Raw genomic sequence first — 16,823 nt, 5'->3', positions numbered from 1 at the left:
GTGTAAAAAGGAAGGAGGTGGGTTTGGGGGACGAGAGTGGATCTAAGAATTGGTGTGGGGTGTTGTGATGTGGGATGGGCGGGGTCAGGTCACATGCGTGCCTGATTATTTCCCTAAGAGCAACAGTTGCTGGGAAAGATAAGATCCATGTTTTAGAAAGGCCCTTCTCAGCACAGTGGATGGAGTCTGAGAGGGAGGAAGGGAAGAGCAGAGGTGGAAAACCAGCGGGGGAGTGTGAACCGGGACCGTGACAGCCTTCTGTACCACCGAGTGACTGATAATACCACACTGAGCTGTCAGCTGAGTTTTCAAATTTAGGACAATTTTATTTATAATCTGATTTTCTACCCACCCCTTTCATTACATATAAAAACATCATCAGGCTTGTCACAGAATAAAACACTAGGAAAAATGAAAAACACATTTTAAAAGGTGCTTCATTTTTCATTCCATTAGTAGAGCCTTGACAGGCTCTTGAAACATCAGTCAAGTCCAGGAAGAACTAGAAATGCCTGAGACATTTCCATTTCAGTGATTATTGCAAATAAAAATTCCTCATTGTGTCTTCAAAAAAAATCCCTGAGAGGCCAGCAAGCCCATTGTGCAGACGGAGAGACTGAGGTCAGAACTCCTTAGTCTCCTCATGGGAGACTGGAGCATGTCAGTGAAGTTATTGCTTTAAAGTTTTAGCAAGGTTTCACAAGCCTTCCTCTGCTCTCCACTGTCTTTCCCTGGTCCATGGAGAAGTGAGGACGGTACTGGGGTCTGCTCTTTGAAGAACCCAGTGTGCTGCTGGGTGGCCCCAGAAGCAGCAGAGCTCGGTGTGTCCTCCCAACTCACTTGGTTGGAGACAGGGTTTTGTCACGTGGATCCCTAGTGAAATACTGACTGCGGAGCAGTTCCTCAGGAGTCGCACACAGGGCGTGTGCATTGCTGCTGTCACGAGTCTGATGGGTGCTCACTGGGCTCATCGTGGATGAGCAGTGTATAGCTTCCCTCTTCCCAGCCAATGCATTTGACCATGCTACAAAAACAAGAATTTGGAGTGGGTTAAGAGATACATAAGTTACCAAGAGTCTGACTTTCCCACCCATACGTGGCTTTTAATAAATTATAAAAGTTCTGTGTAACAGGTATATCCTGGCATCTTGAACTGATTTCTTATGTATCGTGTCCTAAAATTAATAAAATAAACTCCTTGAGGTTTTTCTCTCCTGTATCCCCAAGATGTTCAGTTGTTACGCTAGGAGACCCATAAAATGACTCCTCTATGTCTGTGACCTAAGGACCCCCCGACTAGTTCTCAACAGCCAATGACACTGTCTCATTTTAAATTCTCAAGTTATTGACAAGTGTATTCTTGACCAATAATTATTGAGAAATGCATCCCCTGAAGCAAAATGCCAAGAGCCTGTGTCATGTTGCTGGCAGAAGGAAGGTAGCCGATCCATTATGCGCGATCGCCCATTGATGGAATGAGGAGAGAGTCACCTACCAGAGACTGACGGCTGGGAGGACCAGGAGACCAGCAGACAGCAGGAAGACGAACCCAGGGTACCAGGCAACAGTGGCTGAATAAATCCCATTGTACGCAGAGGTCGAAGCGACGCCACCAAGCGTTTCTAAGAAAGCTATGCAAGCAAACAGCGCACCTGTTTGGGGCAGAGGAGTGGGGGGAGAAAGAAAAAGATGAATTACAGAACCGTGAAAAGTGAACCGAGAGGAGTGAACGTGTTCACGGAGAGGAGCAATGGGCTGGTGAACAAAAGCCATCCTCTCCATACCCCTGAGAAGGCGCTGGGCGTGTGGCTCAGATGGCAGAGTGCATGAAAGAGGTCAGCACAGGGGTTGGGGATTTAGCTCAGTGGTAGAGCGCTTGCCTAGCAAGCGCAAGGCCCTGGGTTCGGTCCCCAGCTCCAAAAAAAGAAAAAAAAGAAAAAAAAAGAAAGAGGTCAGCACAGCATAAGCCAGGCGTGGTGGCACACATAATCCCGGTGCCCAGGAGGAGCAGAAATTCAAGGTCATTTTTTTTTTTAAAGATTGATTTATTTATTTTGTATGTGAGTGCACTGTCTTCAGACGCACCAGAAGAGGGCATCGGACCCCGTTACAGATGGCTGTGAGCCACCATGTGGTTGCTGGGAATTGAACTCAGGACCTCTGGAAGAGCAGTCGGTGCTCTAACCACTGAGCCATCTCTCCAGCCCCAAGGTCATTCTTGAGAGCCTGTCTCAAACAACAACTCTGTGTGCACGCACGCACGCGCGCGCGCGCACACACACACACACACACACAAACACCCTGCCAAAGTCACCTATGTGTTTTGCAAATGAATAATCTGAGCCAAGGTGCTCCCCTCGGGTTTGTGGGGAGAGATGTCGAAAACCCCAGCTAGCTGAGCTCCGATGTCTCCAGAGGAAAGTCGACAAATGCCAGCAGCTGACTCATTTGAAGACTTCAGTGTCTCCTCACAGCCTGACGCTTAGACAGAAATCTAGCCACAGACAAGAGACTCCTGTGTGGGCCTTTAGGTATCTCCTGTCTGAGCTACCGCTCTGTCAGTTCCACGTGCACATCTGTTCTGCTTCTCTGATGGCCTTGGGACCCTGCTGTCCTGATGCTTGGTAGCCATTTAATAAACGTGGTAAATAAATGAATAAAGGTTTAACCCAGGCCTCCGCTCCTCGGTCACCCAGTACATGCAGATGCACTGCCCTCATGGTTTTCCGTGATACCCAGAGGTGGTCTAACTGGCTTTCCTACCTGCTTAGCTGCAATGTTTTGTTCATGTTTCTTACTATTCCTGGGAATAGTGCTACAGTACAGAAACCTGACTGAACAGTGCTGGTTCTGATACATAAGGGAATCCATCCATTCTCTAAGGTAAATAGGTCAGGCCGGGTGCCATCTGTCTGCTCCAATATGCTATCACAGAGTGACACTGGCTTGTTGCTTGACTCCTCTGGGCAATCCAACGTGTTGAATAGTTGTAGACATAAGGTGGATCAAGTACATCCGGATGAGTGTACTTTCTAGACTTAAAAAAAAAATCAAGTGGGCTGGAGAGATGGCTCAGCGGTTAAAGGCACTAGCTGCTCTTTCAGGGGTCCTGAGTTCAATTCCCAGCACCCCCCATGGTGGCTCACAACCATCTACAACTATAGTCTCGTGGCAACAGATGACTTCCTTTGTTGTGCAGGTAGACGTGCATGGAGATAAAACATCCACGCACATAAAACAAGTAAATCTTTAAAAAGAATTATAAAGAAAAGCAACTCAGAAATCAGAACCATCTTATCATGTCCTGCTTTATACTCTCCCTGAGTTTGTGAATGTCCCCAAAGCAAGACAGCAAGTCTAGGTCACAAGACTTTTAAAGACAGGGATTTTTCAGAAACATTACCAAAATGCTATTTTCTCTCCATTCTGGTTTCTGAAACATGTGCTTTCCCACTGAGCTGTGCCCTCGCCTCCAAACACTGAGATTTCAGCTAGCAGAGAGTGGTTGGCACCTGGTGGCCTCTGTGATCTGTCCCCTCTCCCTTGATTACTCTAAAGTTTATCGTATTTTCACAAAGTCGCCATTTTTTTAAAAGTGAAATTTGGCCACTATCTAAAATATTTCTTAGGTTAGGGATACAAGTAAGATTATTATTTTATGTATATTCATGTTTGGCCTGCAGCCGTGTATGTAACACATGCACGCCTGGTGCTCATGGAAGCCAGAAGAAGGCATTAGAGCCCCTGGAACTGGAGTTACAGGGGGCTCTGAGTCACCATGTGGGTGCTGAGAACAGAATGGAGATCTCTCAACCACTGAGCCGTCTCGAAGCCCCTTAACTAAATTATTTTTCTTCTGTTGTAACTCATTTGATGTCCCATCAGAGAAACCACTGTGGAAGTCAAGGGCCCAGGTCTGTTTGTCCATGACACCTTTATAGAGTTTTCTGTTCCTAAGTGCTCTCTAGGTAACTGTGGTGGTTTGAATATGCTTGGCCCAGGGGAAGTGGCACTAGTGTGTGGCCTCAGTGGAATAGGCGTGGCCTTGCGGGAGGAAGTGTTTCACTGTGTGGGCAGGCTTTAAGGCCTCCTAGGACTCAGGCTCTGCCCAGTGTGGAATGAGAGTCTCTGAGAGGCTGCCTTCTGATCAAGATGTAGAACTCTCGCTGGAGAGATGGCTCAGCGGTTAAGAGCACTGACTGCTCTTCCAGGGGTCCTGAGTTCAATTCCCAGCAACCACATGGTGGCTCACAACCATCTGTAAAGGGATCTAATGCCCCCCTTCTGGTGTGTCAGACACACTAGCTACAGTGTATTCATATAAATAAAATAAGTCTTTATAAAAAAAACCCAAAAGATGTAGAACTCTCAGCTCCTCCTCCAGCCCCACGTTTGCCTGGACACTGCCATGCTCCCACCATCATGGTAACGGACTGAACCCCTGAAACTCTAAGCCAGCCCCAATTAAATGTTTTATGTATGAGAGTTGCCTTGGTCACGGTGTCTCTCCACAGCAATAAAACCATAACTAAGACAAGGACCATCACAACACAGTCCATGAAGGCCTTCGAGGAAGACAAAGCTTCAGTTTACGAGTGGCCAAGAACCAATCGTCGTATTTTATACCTGAGTGAAGTATGCAGTTTTCCCCAGCATTGACTAAACGGACACAAATGCGGGTGCGCTATTAGGAGCGAGTCACGAATACTCTAAGAACATTCGTTCAAGGCTAAGATACGAGACAGGAAAAGTACTAAGTCTGATGATAGTCACAGAATACTGAGGGAGGACAGCGCCATACATGTCAGCACCCGTGTAAGGCTCTTCCCATCTATGCCGTGTGGTGATTTTCTACCTGCACCTACAAAGCTCTAGTCTTCTGTGCTCCCATCGGCCACCTTGCACCTGGTGAAGGGAAAGAAGCAGCACGAGGTTGTGGTGCTTCTCGTCTGGGCCCCGCTCTCGGGGCCACCTCTCTGGCTGCCTCCACCCAGCCCGCCCCGCTGTATTACGTTCCATGGAATCCCCTCGGCTTGAACCAAGTTTCCAACTTGACCTCAGATTCAAGCCCAGAAGAAAGCATTTCTGGGGCCCAAGGCAAGGATGTAACTGAAGGTTACTGTCACCTTCTAAGCATGGATGGCCCTGGTCCATGGGCTTCAACATCCCAAGGTTCTGCCAACCTCCCATGAAACCTACAGTTAGGCACTAAACACGCACAGATCTTTCCTTCTCGTCATTATTCCCTAAACAACAGTAAACAGTAAAACGACTATTCAAACATTTATATCGTCTTAGGTACTACGGGTCATCTAGAGATGGTGAAAGCCTACGGTTTCACCATTATATGCAAGTTATATGCAGCCTAAAATTGGTTTAATTAGTTTCATGAATTTTTGGTCAAAATAATGTTTGACTGAAATTTTCATACGTATGCCACGTTTCTTAGCTAACAAGGACTAAGGACAAAGTATGTTGTGTCTCTAGACTGTGGAAGGCCACATGCAATGGATGGGGACACACAATACCAGGCTTTTCAAGAGCTCCATCTGGAAACCAGACAGCAATGAGCGAGCTGTCCGAAGCCTGCAACCTACCCCGTTTGACTTCCCCTCAGAAGGGAACATTCACATGCAAGTGTCGTACAACTCCAAGGTCAGGACAGACCTGCCTATCAGGAGTCACCCCTCCCCCCACTTTGTTGGAGAGGGAGTGCATGGGGGCTGGGCACAGTCCACGGAAGAGGATCATCCAGGCACTCTGTAGACATCAGCCAGATCTGGCCCCAGGAACCAGATTGCAGCTAGAGAGGGTAAAGGAAAACCTCTTGGCTCCAAGGTTTCCTTTCTTCTTCTGAGACAAAGCCAGAGGGGCCTTCTAAAACAGGGTCTCCAAGCAGGGCCCCTCTGCCTGAATGAAAGCCAGCTTCTAACAAAGCTCAGTACTTCCTTCAAAAGAAGGCCCTGGCAGAAAGGCGCTTGTGGGCTACTCAGAAAGAAGCTTTGCGCATCGATTGTAATGGCTGAAGCTGGTGCATTGGTTACAGGCTTTAAAGTAGACTCACCTTGTTCCGTCGAGTGGACCACCTTTGACAGCATGGACCTCAGAATGGAAAGTGGCATGATGGCGAAAAAGAATGATATTCGGACTGTGAGAGAAACAAATGATGCAGTCAAACCAGGCTGAGTCGGATGCTCGCCCTCTTAGACACTTCCTCCTATGAACACCCTGACTCACTGCCGCTCAAGATCCAGATAACTGCAGTGCCCAATAAATTAACAGACTGCTGGCCAGTCATCTGAGGCTTGCTTTATTCTAGAATTCTGGTTTTGGGCCTACAAATAGTATTCACGGACTATTGGGTCCAGGTGAGAGCCGTCTGCCTACTTTTCTAATGGTGTAATAACTTATTTAGCAAGTTTTGGACTATTAACTAACTTTTGCCCATTTTAAAAATATTATTTTCATTTCTCTTACTCTGTGTCTCTCGTGTGTGTGTGTGTGTGTGTGTGTGTGTCCCAAGTATATGTATATATGCCCATGGGGGCAGAAAAGGGTGCTAGATCCCCCAGACCAGTGGTCATGAGCCTAGGAACTGAACTCACGTCCTCTGTAAGGGCAGTACCTGTCTTAACTGCTGAGCCATCCCTCTAGCTCCTTTTATATGCTTTTATTCTTAGGACCGGGGCCTTTATCCCCTTACTCTAAGGATCCTTTATAGAAAAGCCGGTTCCTTATTGTCTTGTGGCTGGAAAACTAAGAACACAATTGCCTCTGCTCTTAAGTTGTGTGTGTGTGTGTGTGTGTGTGTGTGTGTGTGTGTGTGTGTGGCTTTTGTCTGTTTGTTTTGACAGAGGTCTCACTGTGCAGCCCTGGCAAATCTGGAACTTACTATGTAGACCAGGCTGCTCTCAAACTCACATGGACCCATCCCCAACCCCTACCTCTGCCTCCCGGATTCTGGAATTAAAGGAGTGCTCCGTCACAGGCAGCTTTAAGCCATTCTTCTCAATAGAATCATTTTTAGACATGTCACCAAATCATGGCATTTGCTTTTGCAATAACATATTTACATTTTCCAGAGTATTCACGTGCATACGCTGACTTGATCTTGGCGCTCTTTGGGAAGCGGGGGCGTAGCTTCTCCTATCTAAAAGGCACTGCGCTGAGACTCCAAGACTCCAAGACTCATATAAAAGCCTCGGAATGAAGCATCCCTGTGCCCATCAGAGGAAGGGCCCAGAGGGACAATCATGCCAACGTCACCCAGCGACACGGGAGGAAGTCAAATCTAATTCTGCTTCTTCGAACTGTTTCTCCGGCAAGCGGCAAGGACTTAATACCTTTGTGGTAGAAACGACTGACTTAGACCAAGATTCCATATTCCAATTCCACGGCCCTTTCCAACGCAGGATTCTAAGGAACACTCATTTCAGTGGAGGCTGCACTCAAGAACTGAATCACACACACACAAAAATGTCCCTCAGCATATTTTTGGCAAATATGAAATTTGGAAAATCGTGTTGATTCTGTGTATTTGTCATACCTTGGTAAATCTGTCTTTCTGATTCTTGGCTTCTGGCAAGCTAGCTGTTTACGTTGAAATAGAATGGGTTCGTGGCTTTGTACTGAGTGCAAACCCCCTCCTCCTAACGGACTGGATTCGTTTCCCATAAAGTCAGACACGTTTGTAACTTACCTAAAAACATCATCAGAGTGGTCCTGGTGAAGGCGGTGAGCATCATCCCCGCCATCGTGGTAAAAATGCCGACATAGGCGATGTGAATATCCTTCAAACAGTAAGAGAACAGCCAGATGCCCAGGAAACTACTCAGGAAGGAGAGGCTGCCCAAAGCTGAGCCATAGCCTATGTAGACCTCATTCCAGCAGAGCGGAGGGCCCAGCTCATACAGTGTGAAAACCGGGGTGATGCCGAAGACCACAAAAAAATAGACGACAAGGGTAAAAATCAGCAGACAGAGCAAAGAACGCCGCTTACAGGAACCGTTTTTAAACAGCATGTAAGTCCGGTAAAATAGGTCCTTGAGGCTTTCACTACAGGACATAGTGACTATCTGAGATGAAGACTCCTTTATGGGATCACTGAGGAAAAATAAAATGTAGGCCAGGTTGACTAGAACAACTACGGCGATAATGAAATAGGACCACGCAAAACCCAGCTCTCGGATGAAATAGCCAGACGACAGGCCTGTTAGCCCAGTGACGACTCCCAGCATGAAATCCAGGACGGCTATGCGGATGATTCTGTGCTTGTATTCTTTCTCCTGATCCACAATGTAGGCGAAGCAAGCTCCCCAGAACGTGGTGTAATTCCCAAAGAGGGCGCCAATAAAGGTGGATGCTACCAGAAGCTGGAGGGGAAGGTCAAAGTAGGACATCGCACACAGCCAAAGGTTGGTTCCCAGAGAGCCAAGAGATGACAGGACCATGGGAAGTTTCCGTCCGTGGTTGTCGCTACTCGATAAAAGCATGAAGGTAGACACCAGACCAGGAATTAACCCACTTATTTCCACCTGCAGGCTGAAGAGAGATGCCTTTTTCTGAACTTCCTGCAAGGACAAAGACACGGGGTTCACGATACTATGACCATAAAAAGACTGCAGTGTTGCCCCTGCTTATGAGCTGGAGGCCTTGGGTACGTGAGGGGACAGTAGGGAGGCCTCGGGTATGTGAGGGGACAATGCCAATTAAGTTTTCATGTAGTTCTCAAAGCACACGTTAGAAGGTAACACAATCACACTTCATCATGGGCCCCACACACCAAGCATGGTAGAGACTCAACGCTACAAAAACAAAAATATCTGCCTTGTCATGTCTGTCCATACAAGGGACAGGTGCATGTCACAGACTCTGGTGCTGGCGACAGAATCTATTCTCCCACTCCCACCCTACCCCCGTGAATCATTTGCACTGAGAGATCATTGTGACTCCTGTTCTAAGCCCAGAGTGATGCTGCCCCTTGCTGTAATGGGTCTTCTTGCCTGAGCCACGGGAGCGGAGGGAACATACACACTTCACGTATATTTGCGTGAAAGTCTCTAACTAAGCGGACCTCTGCCCCCTTTTGATCTTTGTGTCCGCCGACAGAACTAGTGAGAATAGACTCCTTCACTTACTATAGAAACAATGAGATCGATCCAGAAGAAGAGTCTCGCACTGCTTAAGACAGTTGTAGCCATGGACCGAGAATACAATGACAATAGACAAGAGGCCATGTGTACACAAGGGCACGCACTTGGGGAGCTGTGACACGATGGCAGCCACTTGAATTGGGGGCTATTTAAAGGCATTATGTGGGGCTGGAGATATGGCGCAATGGTTAGAAGCACTGCTGTTCTTGCAGAAGACCCTGGTTTGATTCCCGCCATCCACATGGGGATACCTAACTCCCCTTCTAGGGGATCCAGCAGCTTCTTCTTGCCTCGGCAGGCACCTAGGCAGGTACACAGTGCGGATACATGTATGCAGGCAAAACACACACACACACACACACACAATCATTTAAAAAGTCTTTTAAAGGCATATTGTGGAGGTTGGAAAGCTGGCTGCTCTTTCAAAGGACCCAGGTTCAAATCCCAGCACTCACACGGCACTTCACGACTGTCAGCAATTTCAGTTCCAGGGGATCTGACGCCCTCACAGGGAGGCAGAGCACAACACCAATGCAAATAAAATAAAATAAAGACATAGTGTGTTTTCCATGTCTTTGTTTTGTCTGACTCCTGCACGGGGCATGGGACACATTTACAACGGGAAATACTGGGTGTGAAGAATGAAAGGCCCATGCTGTCGGAAAGCAGCCTGAGAATTAATAAGCCATTAAAAACATTTTCTGTCCCACACTAACCTAACCCACAGGGGGCCAGACTTTTGTCTGCTCACGGGTCCTGGGGACAGTCCTGGGCACTGAATGAACGCATGGCTGAGGGAGATAAGGCCTCTGCCACTTGCAGGCAGTAGAGGACACTACCAAATGATTGTGTCTGTCACTACTTCTTCTGATAAAAGGGAATAAAAACTTACTTTGTTGGGAGGGTTAACATTGAAGACATCTGAATTGCCCAAGGCCTAGGCCGTGTTCAGTCCTCAGTCTCACCTATTCTATGAGCCTGCCTTACATATTTACAGTAGCCACTGGGTTTACTGAGTAAATGGATACAAAGTCATCTTTTAACCAATGTCTCAAGCAGGCTTTCCCCTTGGGGTTCCTGCTCTCACTTATACTGGTGTACCCAAGTCTGTCTGTCCTTCTCCTGTTAGTCCTCACCCAGTCATGAACAGCCAGGCCCTCCTCTGTAGTCTTGTTTGTTTGTTTGTTTAAAAAAGTGACAAGATCTTTAACAAGACGAACACAAAGTTAACAGTTCCATCTGGAGTTATAATTGGGACATCTGGAGAGATGGCTCAGTGGTTAGGAGCGCCGGCTGCTCTCGCAGAGGTCCTGAGTTCAGTTCCCAGCACCTACCTGGTGGCTCGCAACGACCTGTAACACCAGTCTCAGGGGATCTGATGCCTTCTTCTGCCCTCTGAGTGCACTGTATGTACATCAGACACATAGACACAGGCAAAACATCCGTACACTTAAAATAAAAACATCTTTTTAAAAAGTTGCCCCAGAAAAGGTCTCTGTTATCAGGCTCCTGTCATTAATTTACTGCTTGAGAAGTAATTATTTAACGAGGAAAGGGCATGTCAAGTGGTTAGAAAATTCCTCCCCTCTACAAAAGTCAACAAGCATGGCTGGAACCCATGTCTCTACTTCTTAGACAAAAGCAGTAACTATGATGTAAGGACCCCAGGGAGATTAAGCCTGGGGACAAACATGGAGGTGAGACTTCTGATCCAAGGCTCCGAGAACTTGGAACATTGAAAAAAAAATAGATTAGGGCAAAAAATAAAGGTTTTTTTTTTGAGACAAGTTCTTACCAGGCTGTCCACTAGTTTGTAATCCTCCAGTCTCTACAATATTACAAGTGTGTGTGTGTGTGTGTGTGTGTGTGTGTGTGTGTGTATTGTGGTGATTTGGGTAAAAGTGGCCCCCATAGACAGTCGCTAATACGAGTGACCTTGTTGGAGGATGTGTGCCAATGCAGGTGGTCTTCTAGGTTTCAGAAGCTCAGGCCTGGCCTAGTGGCTGCCTCCTGCTGCTGCCTGTGGATCCAGATGTAGAACCATCAGCTCCTCTCATGCACCACGTCTGCCTGCGTGCCACGGTGCTTCCCTCCACGATGATAAACTAAACCTCTGACCTGTAAGCCAGCCCCGGTTAAATGTTTTCCTTTATAAGAGTTGCCATGGTCATGGTGTCTCTTCACAGCAATAGAACACTAAGACACACACACACACACACACACACACACACACACACACAGGCACGCACGCACGCACGCACACACACACACACACACACACACATACGTATGTATATATGTCTGTGTTAATATAAAGGGTTGGAAAATAAGACTTCCCCTTAACATCAGACTCTCAATTATCAAATATAGGTGCGAGAGCTCAGTTTATTCTTTAATTACTTTTAGTTTTTGAGACAAGGTCTCCTTATATAGCCTGGGTTGGTCCTGAACTTCTAACTCCCTGCTTCTCTCTCCCTAGTGCTGGGATTACAGATGTTGTACAGTAAGGTTTCTTAGGACTTATTTGGTAGTGACAAAGATCGAACCCAAGGCTTTGTGCATGCCAAGTAGCCCTCTAGTGTTAAGCTATATCCTCGGCCCTTGGACTTTTGAGACAGGGTGTCTTACAAAGTTTCCCAGGTTGGTTTTGATCTCATGATCTTCCGGCCTCTGCCTCCTGCACCACCACTCCGAGTTTAGTGAAGTTTATTCTTCTTTCCACACCCTGAAATGGACATGCTAGCACACAGGCATATGTTAGTGTCTCTGCTATTGGGATGTGTCATAGTCAGCTTCGGTTGTCATGCTGGACTTCCAGAGCCCTGATTTTACCGGGTAGCTGGAACCAGAGAGTTCGAGGCCAGCAGAGAGCCGCCGGGAGAGACACTAATCTGAGATAAATTATGGTTCGTTCTATTTGGCCTCACGGGTACCGGAACTAACTCTAGACACCAGCGTGGCAAGGTGACGCGCTGGAACGGTTCTCGGACCGCCCGGGCCAGAGAATATTTGGGGGCAGCGTGGAGCCGCTGAGATAAAAGTACTCCGCAGTGCCACTGGGCCTTATGGGTGCCGGCGCTGGGGCGGACTAAAAGATGCAGGCATTTTTTAATATTTACCGCAACACCCGTGGTCTCTGCTTCCGGTTCCGGCCTTGCCTTCCCTCCATGATGGGCTCTAACCTGTAAGCCAGATAAACCCTCTCCCCTTCCAAGTTGTTTTTGGTCAGTGTTTTATCACAGCAACCAAGATGCAGATTCAGACAAGAAAGAAAAACAAATATGGCCGATCAGGACAGGGCTCCCTGTCCTAACGCCCAATGTCCTTTTACACACAATGGCACTTGGGGTAGTAAGAAAGGAATCTTGTCGTTCTAGTACTCTCCCAGGGCTGGCTCCTTATTTTTTAGGGTGACCAGTATACAAACTCCTAGCCCCGTATTTAGGGATGGGGGGGCAAGATCGTACGACAGAGTAGGTTGCCAGAATGGAAGCTCTGAGCGGGAGGCCAGGCTTTCAGATTCAGAGGGCTGAGGGCGTCCTCTGAGAAGCCATACAAGGGCAGCCTTGAAAGGGCCCAGAAGGAAGTGGTGCAGGCAAAAGTGGGGCTGCCAGCCTCCTTCTTGTCTGATCCTGTCCCAGTCATGGGCAGCAGGGTAGGGCTGGACAGGAGAATGGAGGTGGGCAGGGGTGGGGTGGGGTGGGGCAGTGGTTTCTACTTCCCTACTCTGAGGGAAAGCACCGGAGATCTGAGGGCACCAACTTTGGGGAACAAGACCTGGAATATGAAGAGTCTCTTGGCCGGGCCGTGTGGCTCAGACTTTTAACTCCAGCACTGGGGAGGCAGAAGCAAATGGATCTCTGTGAGTTTGAGGCCAGCCTGGTCTACAGAGCAATCCAGGACAGCCAGAGCTACACAGAGAAACCCTGTCTTGAAAAACCAAAACAAAACAGGAAAAGAAGCATCAAATTGAAAGTTTGGCTAAAAGTAAAATGAGACCACGATGCTCTATAATGTGTTCTCTCTCTCTCTCTCTCTCTCTCTCTCTCTCTCTCTGTGTGTGTGTGTGTGTGTGTGTGTGTGTGTGTGTGTGCATGCGTGTGTGTGTGGTGTGGTGTTGGTCAACAACTGGGGCTGGAGGAACCAACATTGGTCTTCCTTCAGTGTAGAACATGAACAGGTACTTTCTTCCCCCCCCACCCCCCAATACTGCAGCAGGTGGCTTGCCCCCCCCCCGTCAGGCTTGCCCCTGTCACCTTGGAAAGACTGAAAACAATCCCTGACTCAATCTCAGAAATAATGAGCCCCTGGAACCTTCTCAGTCCTGGGAAAGATGGATCTTGAAACTGTTTTAAGATCTGAGGAATCCAGCCTAGGCCCTTGGACATCATCGTCATGGCTCTTGTACTTAACTTCTTCCATCCATCCATCCATCTGTCTGCCTGTCTGCCTGTCTATCCAGTCTTCTTCCCCTTTATTATTACCTTGAGACAGGGTAGGCCAGGCTGGCCTTGAACCCACAACCCTCCTTCTCCAGCCTCCTGAGTGCTGCTGTATTATGGGCCTGAGCAGACTTTGTAGAGGACAGTGAACCACTCACTGGTGAGGCCCCTATCCTTCTCTTTATGACTGTGCTGTCCCCACGGCTGGTCAGAATGCTCTATTCCAAGAAAATTCTCCTCAGCAGGAGGATATGAGTGAGGATAGGCCTTGACCATACAGCTGGACTTTGCCCCATCCAGCTTCTACCTGCTACCTTAGGGCTGCTGTGGCAGCCTCAGGCCTTCCCTGGGGGGCTCTCTGCCATTCCCCACCCCAGGTTCATTTGTCAATACAGAGAGACCCTCAGATCAGGGAAGGCAGCTGAGCAGTCTGTACCTCCTCTCGTCTGTGCCAGTGAAGGCAGTGCCAACCTTTTGTCGAAAATTGCCTAACGAGAGCAGTTCTGAGCTTGCAAATGCAGCCCAGTAAAGAAACAGCTGATATCATCTCCTGGACCCTAATAGACTTTTGACAAAGCCTGCCTCAGGGCTCAGGAGAATGACAACGAAGCTGCTGTCAGATACACACACAACTGAGGGAGGCCCCACAATATCTGGCTAAAACCTTTTCTTAGGAGAAACCTTTTCTTAGGCGAGAGCTTAAGCAAGCACTCGCCCGTTCGCCCGTTCCGATGTGGACACAGGACTCAACTCCAGGGCACATGGCTTATCTTATCTCATGCAGCCTCCTGACCTCAACAAATGCTGCCCCACCCCCGTGGGAGACAGCTGACCCTAGTCCAATTTCCCAGACTTTTATTTTCAAGAGACCAAGGAAGACTGGGTGAGACTGCAGAGAGATTGCCTAAGGATAAAAGAGATGGAGTGGGGACGAGGTGGAGGTGCATTAGAGAGAAAGAGCCAATTAAATGTGTTAAGAAGAACTATTAACCGGGGTTGGGGATTTAGCTCAGTGGTAGAGTGCTTGCCTAGCAAGCACAAGGCCCTGAGTTCGGTCCCCAGCTCTGAAAAAAAAAAAAGAAAAAAAAAAAAAAAAAAAAAAAAAAAGAACTATGAACCGAAATGGTAACGGAGAGAAGGCCGCTTGATTTGATTGTTTGGGGGGGGGGTGCTGGTCACACCCTAGAGAGCCTCTGGTTTGGAACCTGTTTCCACTCTCTTACCTCCTGGAATGCAAAGGTGGAACTGCTTTTGTTTTGCTCGCATTCAGAGACATTGCTATTGGAAGCAAAGGTGTAGTTACCGGTTTCTTCCCATATCCTCCGGTACACATACTGCGCTGTCAGCGGGATGGTCAGCGTCATAGCAAAGGCGTAAAGGAGAATGGCGGGCTCGATGAATGAAATCTTCATATCTGCTCAAGCGGGGTGGTGGAGTCTAGTTGGGGGGGGGAGCGGGAGAGAGAAACAGGGGAGAGAAATCATCATCCGTTGAGTTCTTATCCCAGAGGCTGAATTCTCAAAAGTGGGGAAGTTGGAACAATGTGTCTGTCACAAATAAACATGAGCAAGCAAAAAAGAGTTCCAGATTTCTAAGAGTGTCCTTGCCGGGAGAGGGTACCCCATTTCTCTCCGAGGAGGAGCGGGGCCTCTCAGGACTAAGTTTCCCCCCAGTCCGCTTATCTAATGTTCACAGTGCCGAGCTGAATAGCACGGGCTGGTTCCCACAAGGTTAACAATGAAGTTGCCCGGGAACCCGGAGGTTACGCAATTATTATTATTTTGACTGCAGGTTAAGGGCCTCGTAAAAAGCAGCTCTCGATCGGAAGGGGAGTTTCTGTTTTCGTTTTTAAAACTCACCCCACGGTTAAGGTCTTCCTGCTAGGCACGGCACAGGTTGGACCGTGCTCAGGACTGTGTTCTCGGTTACCCAGTGCCGGGCGCAGCGGCCCCGGTCTTTTCAGCACGGTTTTCCAGCTGGGGACAGCCAAAGGACAGGGCAGAGAGGTGGACTGGACCGCGAGAGGGGGACGTCCCTTGGAACGGGACACTGGAGCTCTGTTAGAAGCCAAAGAGAGATAAGCACACCTCCGGGGCTTTAGTGGCCCTGGACTCAGTCTCCTCCGCTCCCCGCTTCGCTGCACTCTCGTTCTTTGGGCCCTAGTGGTGGCTCGGTCGCCGAGCATCATCTCTCGGCTTGGAGGTGGCAATCTTCGGCCAGAGCTGCCACCCGCCTCCCTAGCTCGCTTGTGATTGGGTCTGGCGGCCGGCGCCCCCGCAGCGATTGGTCTAACGCAGTGTCACTCTCTTGCACCCGCCCCCGGAGGTTCAGCCGCTGAACCTCCCCAGCTGCTGGGCAAGTTGGGTGATCCCGGCAGCTCCGCCAAGGTTGTGCTAAGTGTATCTGGGTAGGATTTCACTGAAGCGCCGCCGAGCCATAGGCGGATTGCCCTGATATCTGGATAGAGAGTTCGAGACTAGCCGGACGGCATGACAAAACTCCTGCCCAAAGCCGATAATAATAATAATAATAATAATAATAATAATAATAATAATAATAATAATAACAACAACAACAACAACAACAATAACAAACAACCACAAAAACAACAAAAAGTTATTGAAACGCCTCACGCTAGGGTTGCAGCTCACCATACATTCGGGAGGACCCAGCCAGCGTCTGCCAAAGCAATGCAAGAGCGAAGACAAGATACAGGAAGTTCATGAGAGGAAAGAGTTCCGAGTGGGAAGGTGTTGGCCTTGGAAAATTTTCATAAAATATTTATTACATTTATTTTATGTGTATGTCCACCCTGTGCAGACGTCAGAAAATGGTGCTAGGTCCCCTGGAATTGATGTTACAAGCAGTTGTGAGCTGCCCTGAGGGCATAGAAACGGAACCCAGAGCAATATGCGTTCCTCCTCAGTGAGCCATCTCTCAGCCACCCCTGACCCGCTGTAGGGGAGGGGATTGCTAAATCTCTCCGAATGTCGGATCTTCCTCTGTTAAGAAGGTATAAGTCAGTCTCACAAAGCCACAGCGACCCCCTAGACAGCAGGAACGCAGCTAATGGCCTCCAAAACGCACAGCTGGAACAAACCTGCAGCCGATAGGGTATTACTTCCTGAGGAAGAGAAGCAAACAGACAAGAAGCAAAAGTTCTGTGATTTGGGCACCTGTCCAAAAGAGGAAGACCTTAGGCTGGAGTGGTTGTGTCAGGAAGTGGGGA

General features: G+C 48.3%; 1 protein-coding gene across 1 annotated transcript; it reads right to left on the bottom strand.

Moving 5' to 3' along the window:
- Nucleotides 1–301: 301 nt before the first annotated feature.
- Nucleotides 302–15,774, bottom strand: Slc46a3 (solute carrier family 46 member 3). The gene is made up of 6 exons (XM_032887123.1): nt 15,454–15,774; nt 14,818–15,031; nt 7,700–8,570; nt 6,065–6,148; nt 1,496–1,652; nt 302–1,024 (listed from the first exon to the last, which is right to left on the bottom strand). Exons 2-6 carry the CDS (start codon nt 15,004–15,006, stop codon nt 940–942), a joined length of 1,386 nt encoding a protein of 461 aa, XP_032743014.1. The 5' UTR covers nt 15,007–15,031; nt 15,454–15,774; the 3' UTR covers nt 302–939.
- Nucleotides 15,775–16,823: the final 1,049 nt, after the last annotated feature.

Source organism: Rattus rattus, chromosome 16 (assembly GCF_011064425.1).
Source record: "Rattus rattus isolate New Zealand chromosome 16, Rrattus_CSIRO_v1, whole genome shotgun sequence".
NCBI lineage: Eukaryota > Metazoa > Chordata > Mammalia > Rodentia > Muridae > Rattus > Rattus rattus.
The sequence above is the reverse complement of the archived record's forward strand: the minus strand, read 5'-3'. Positions and strand labels throughout refer to the sequence as shown.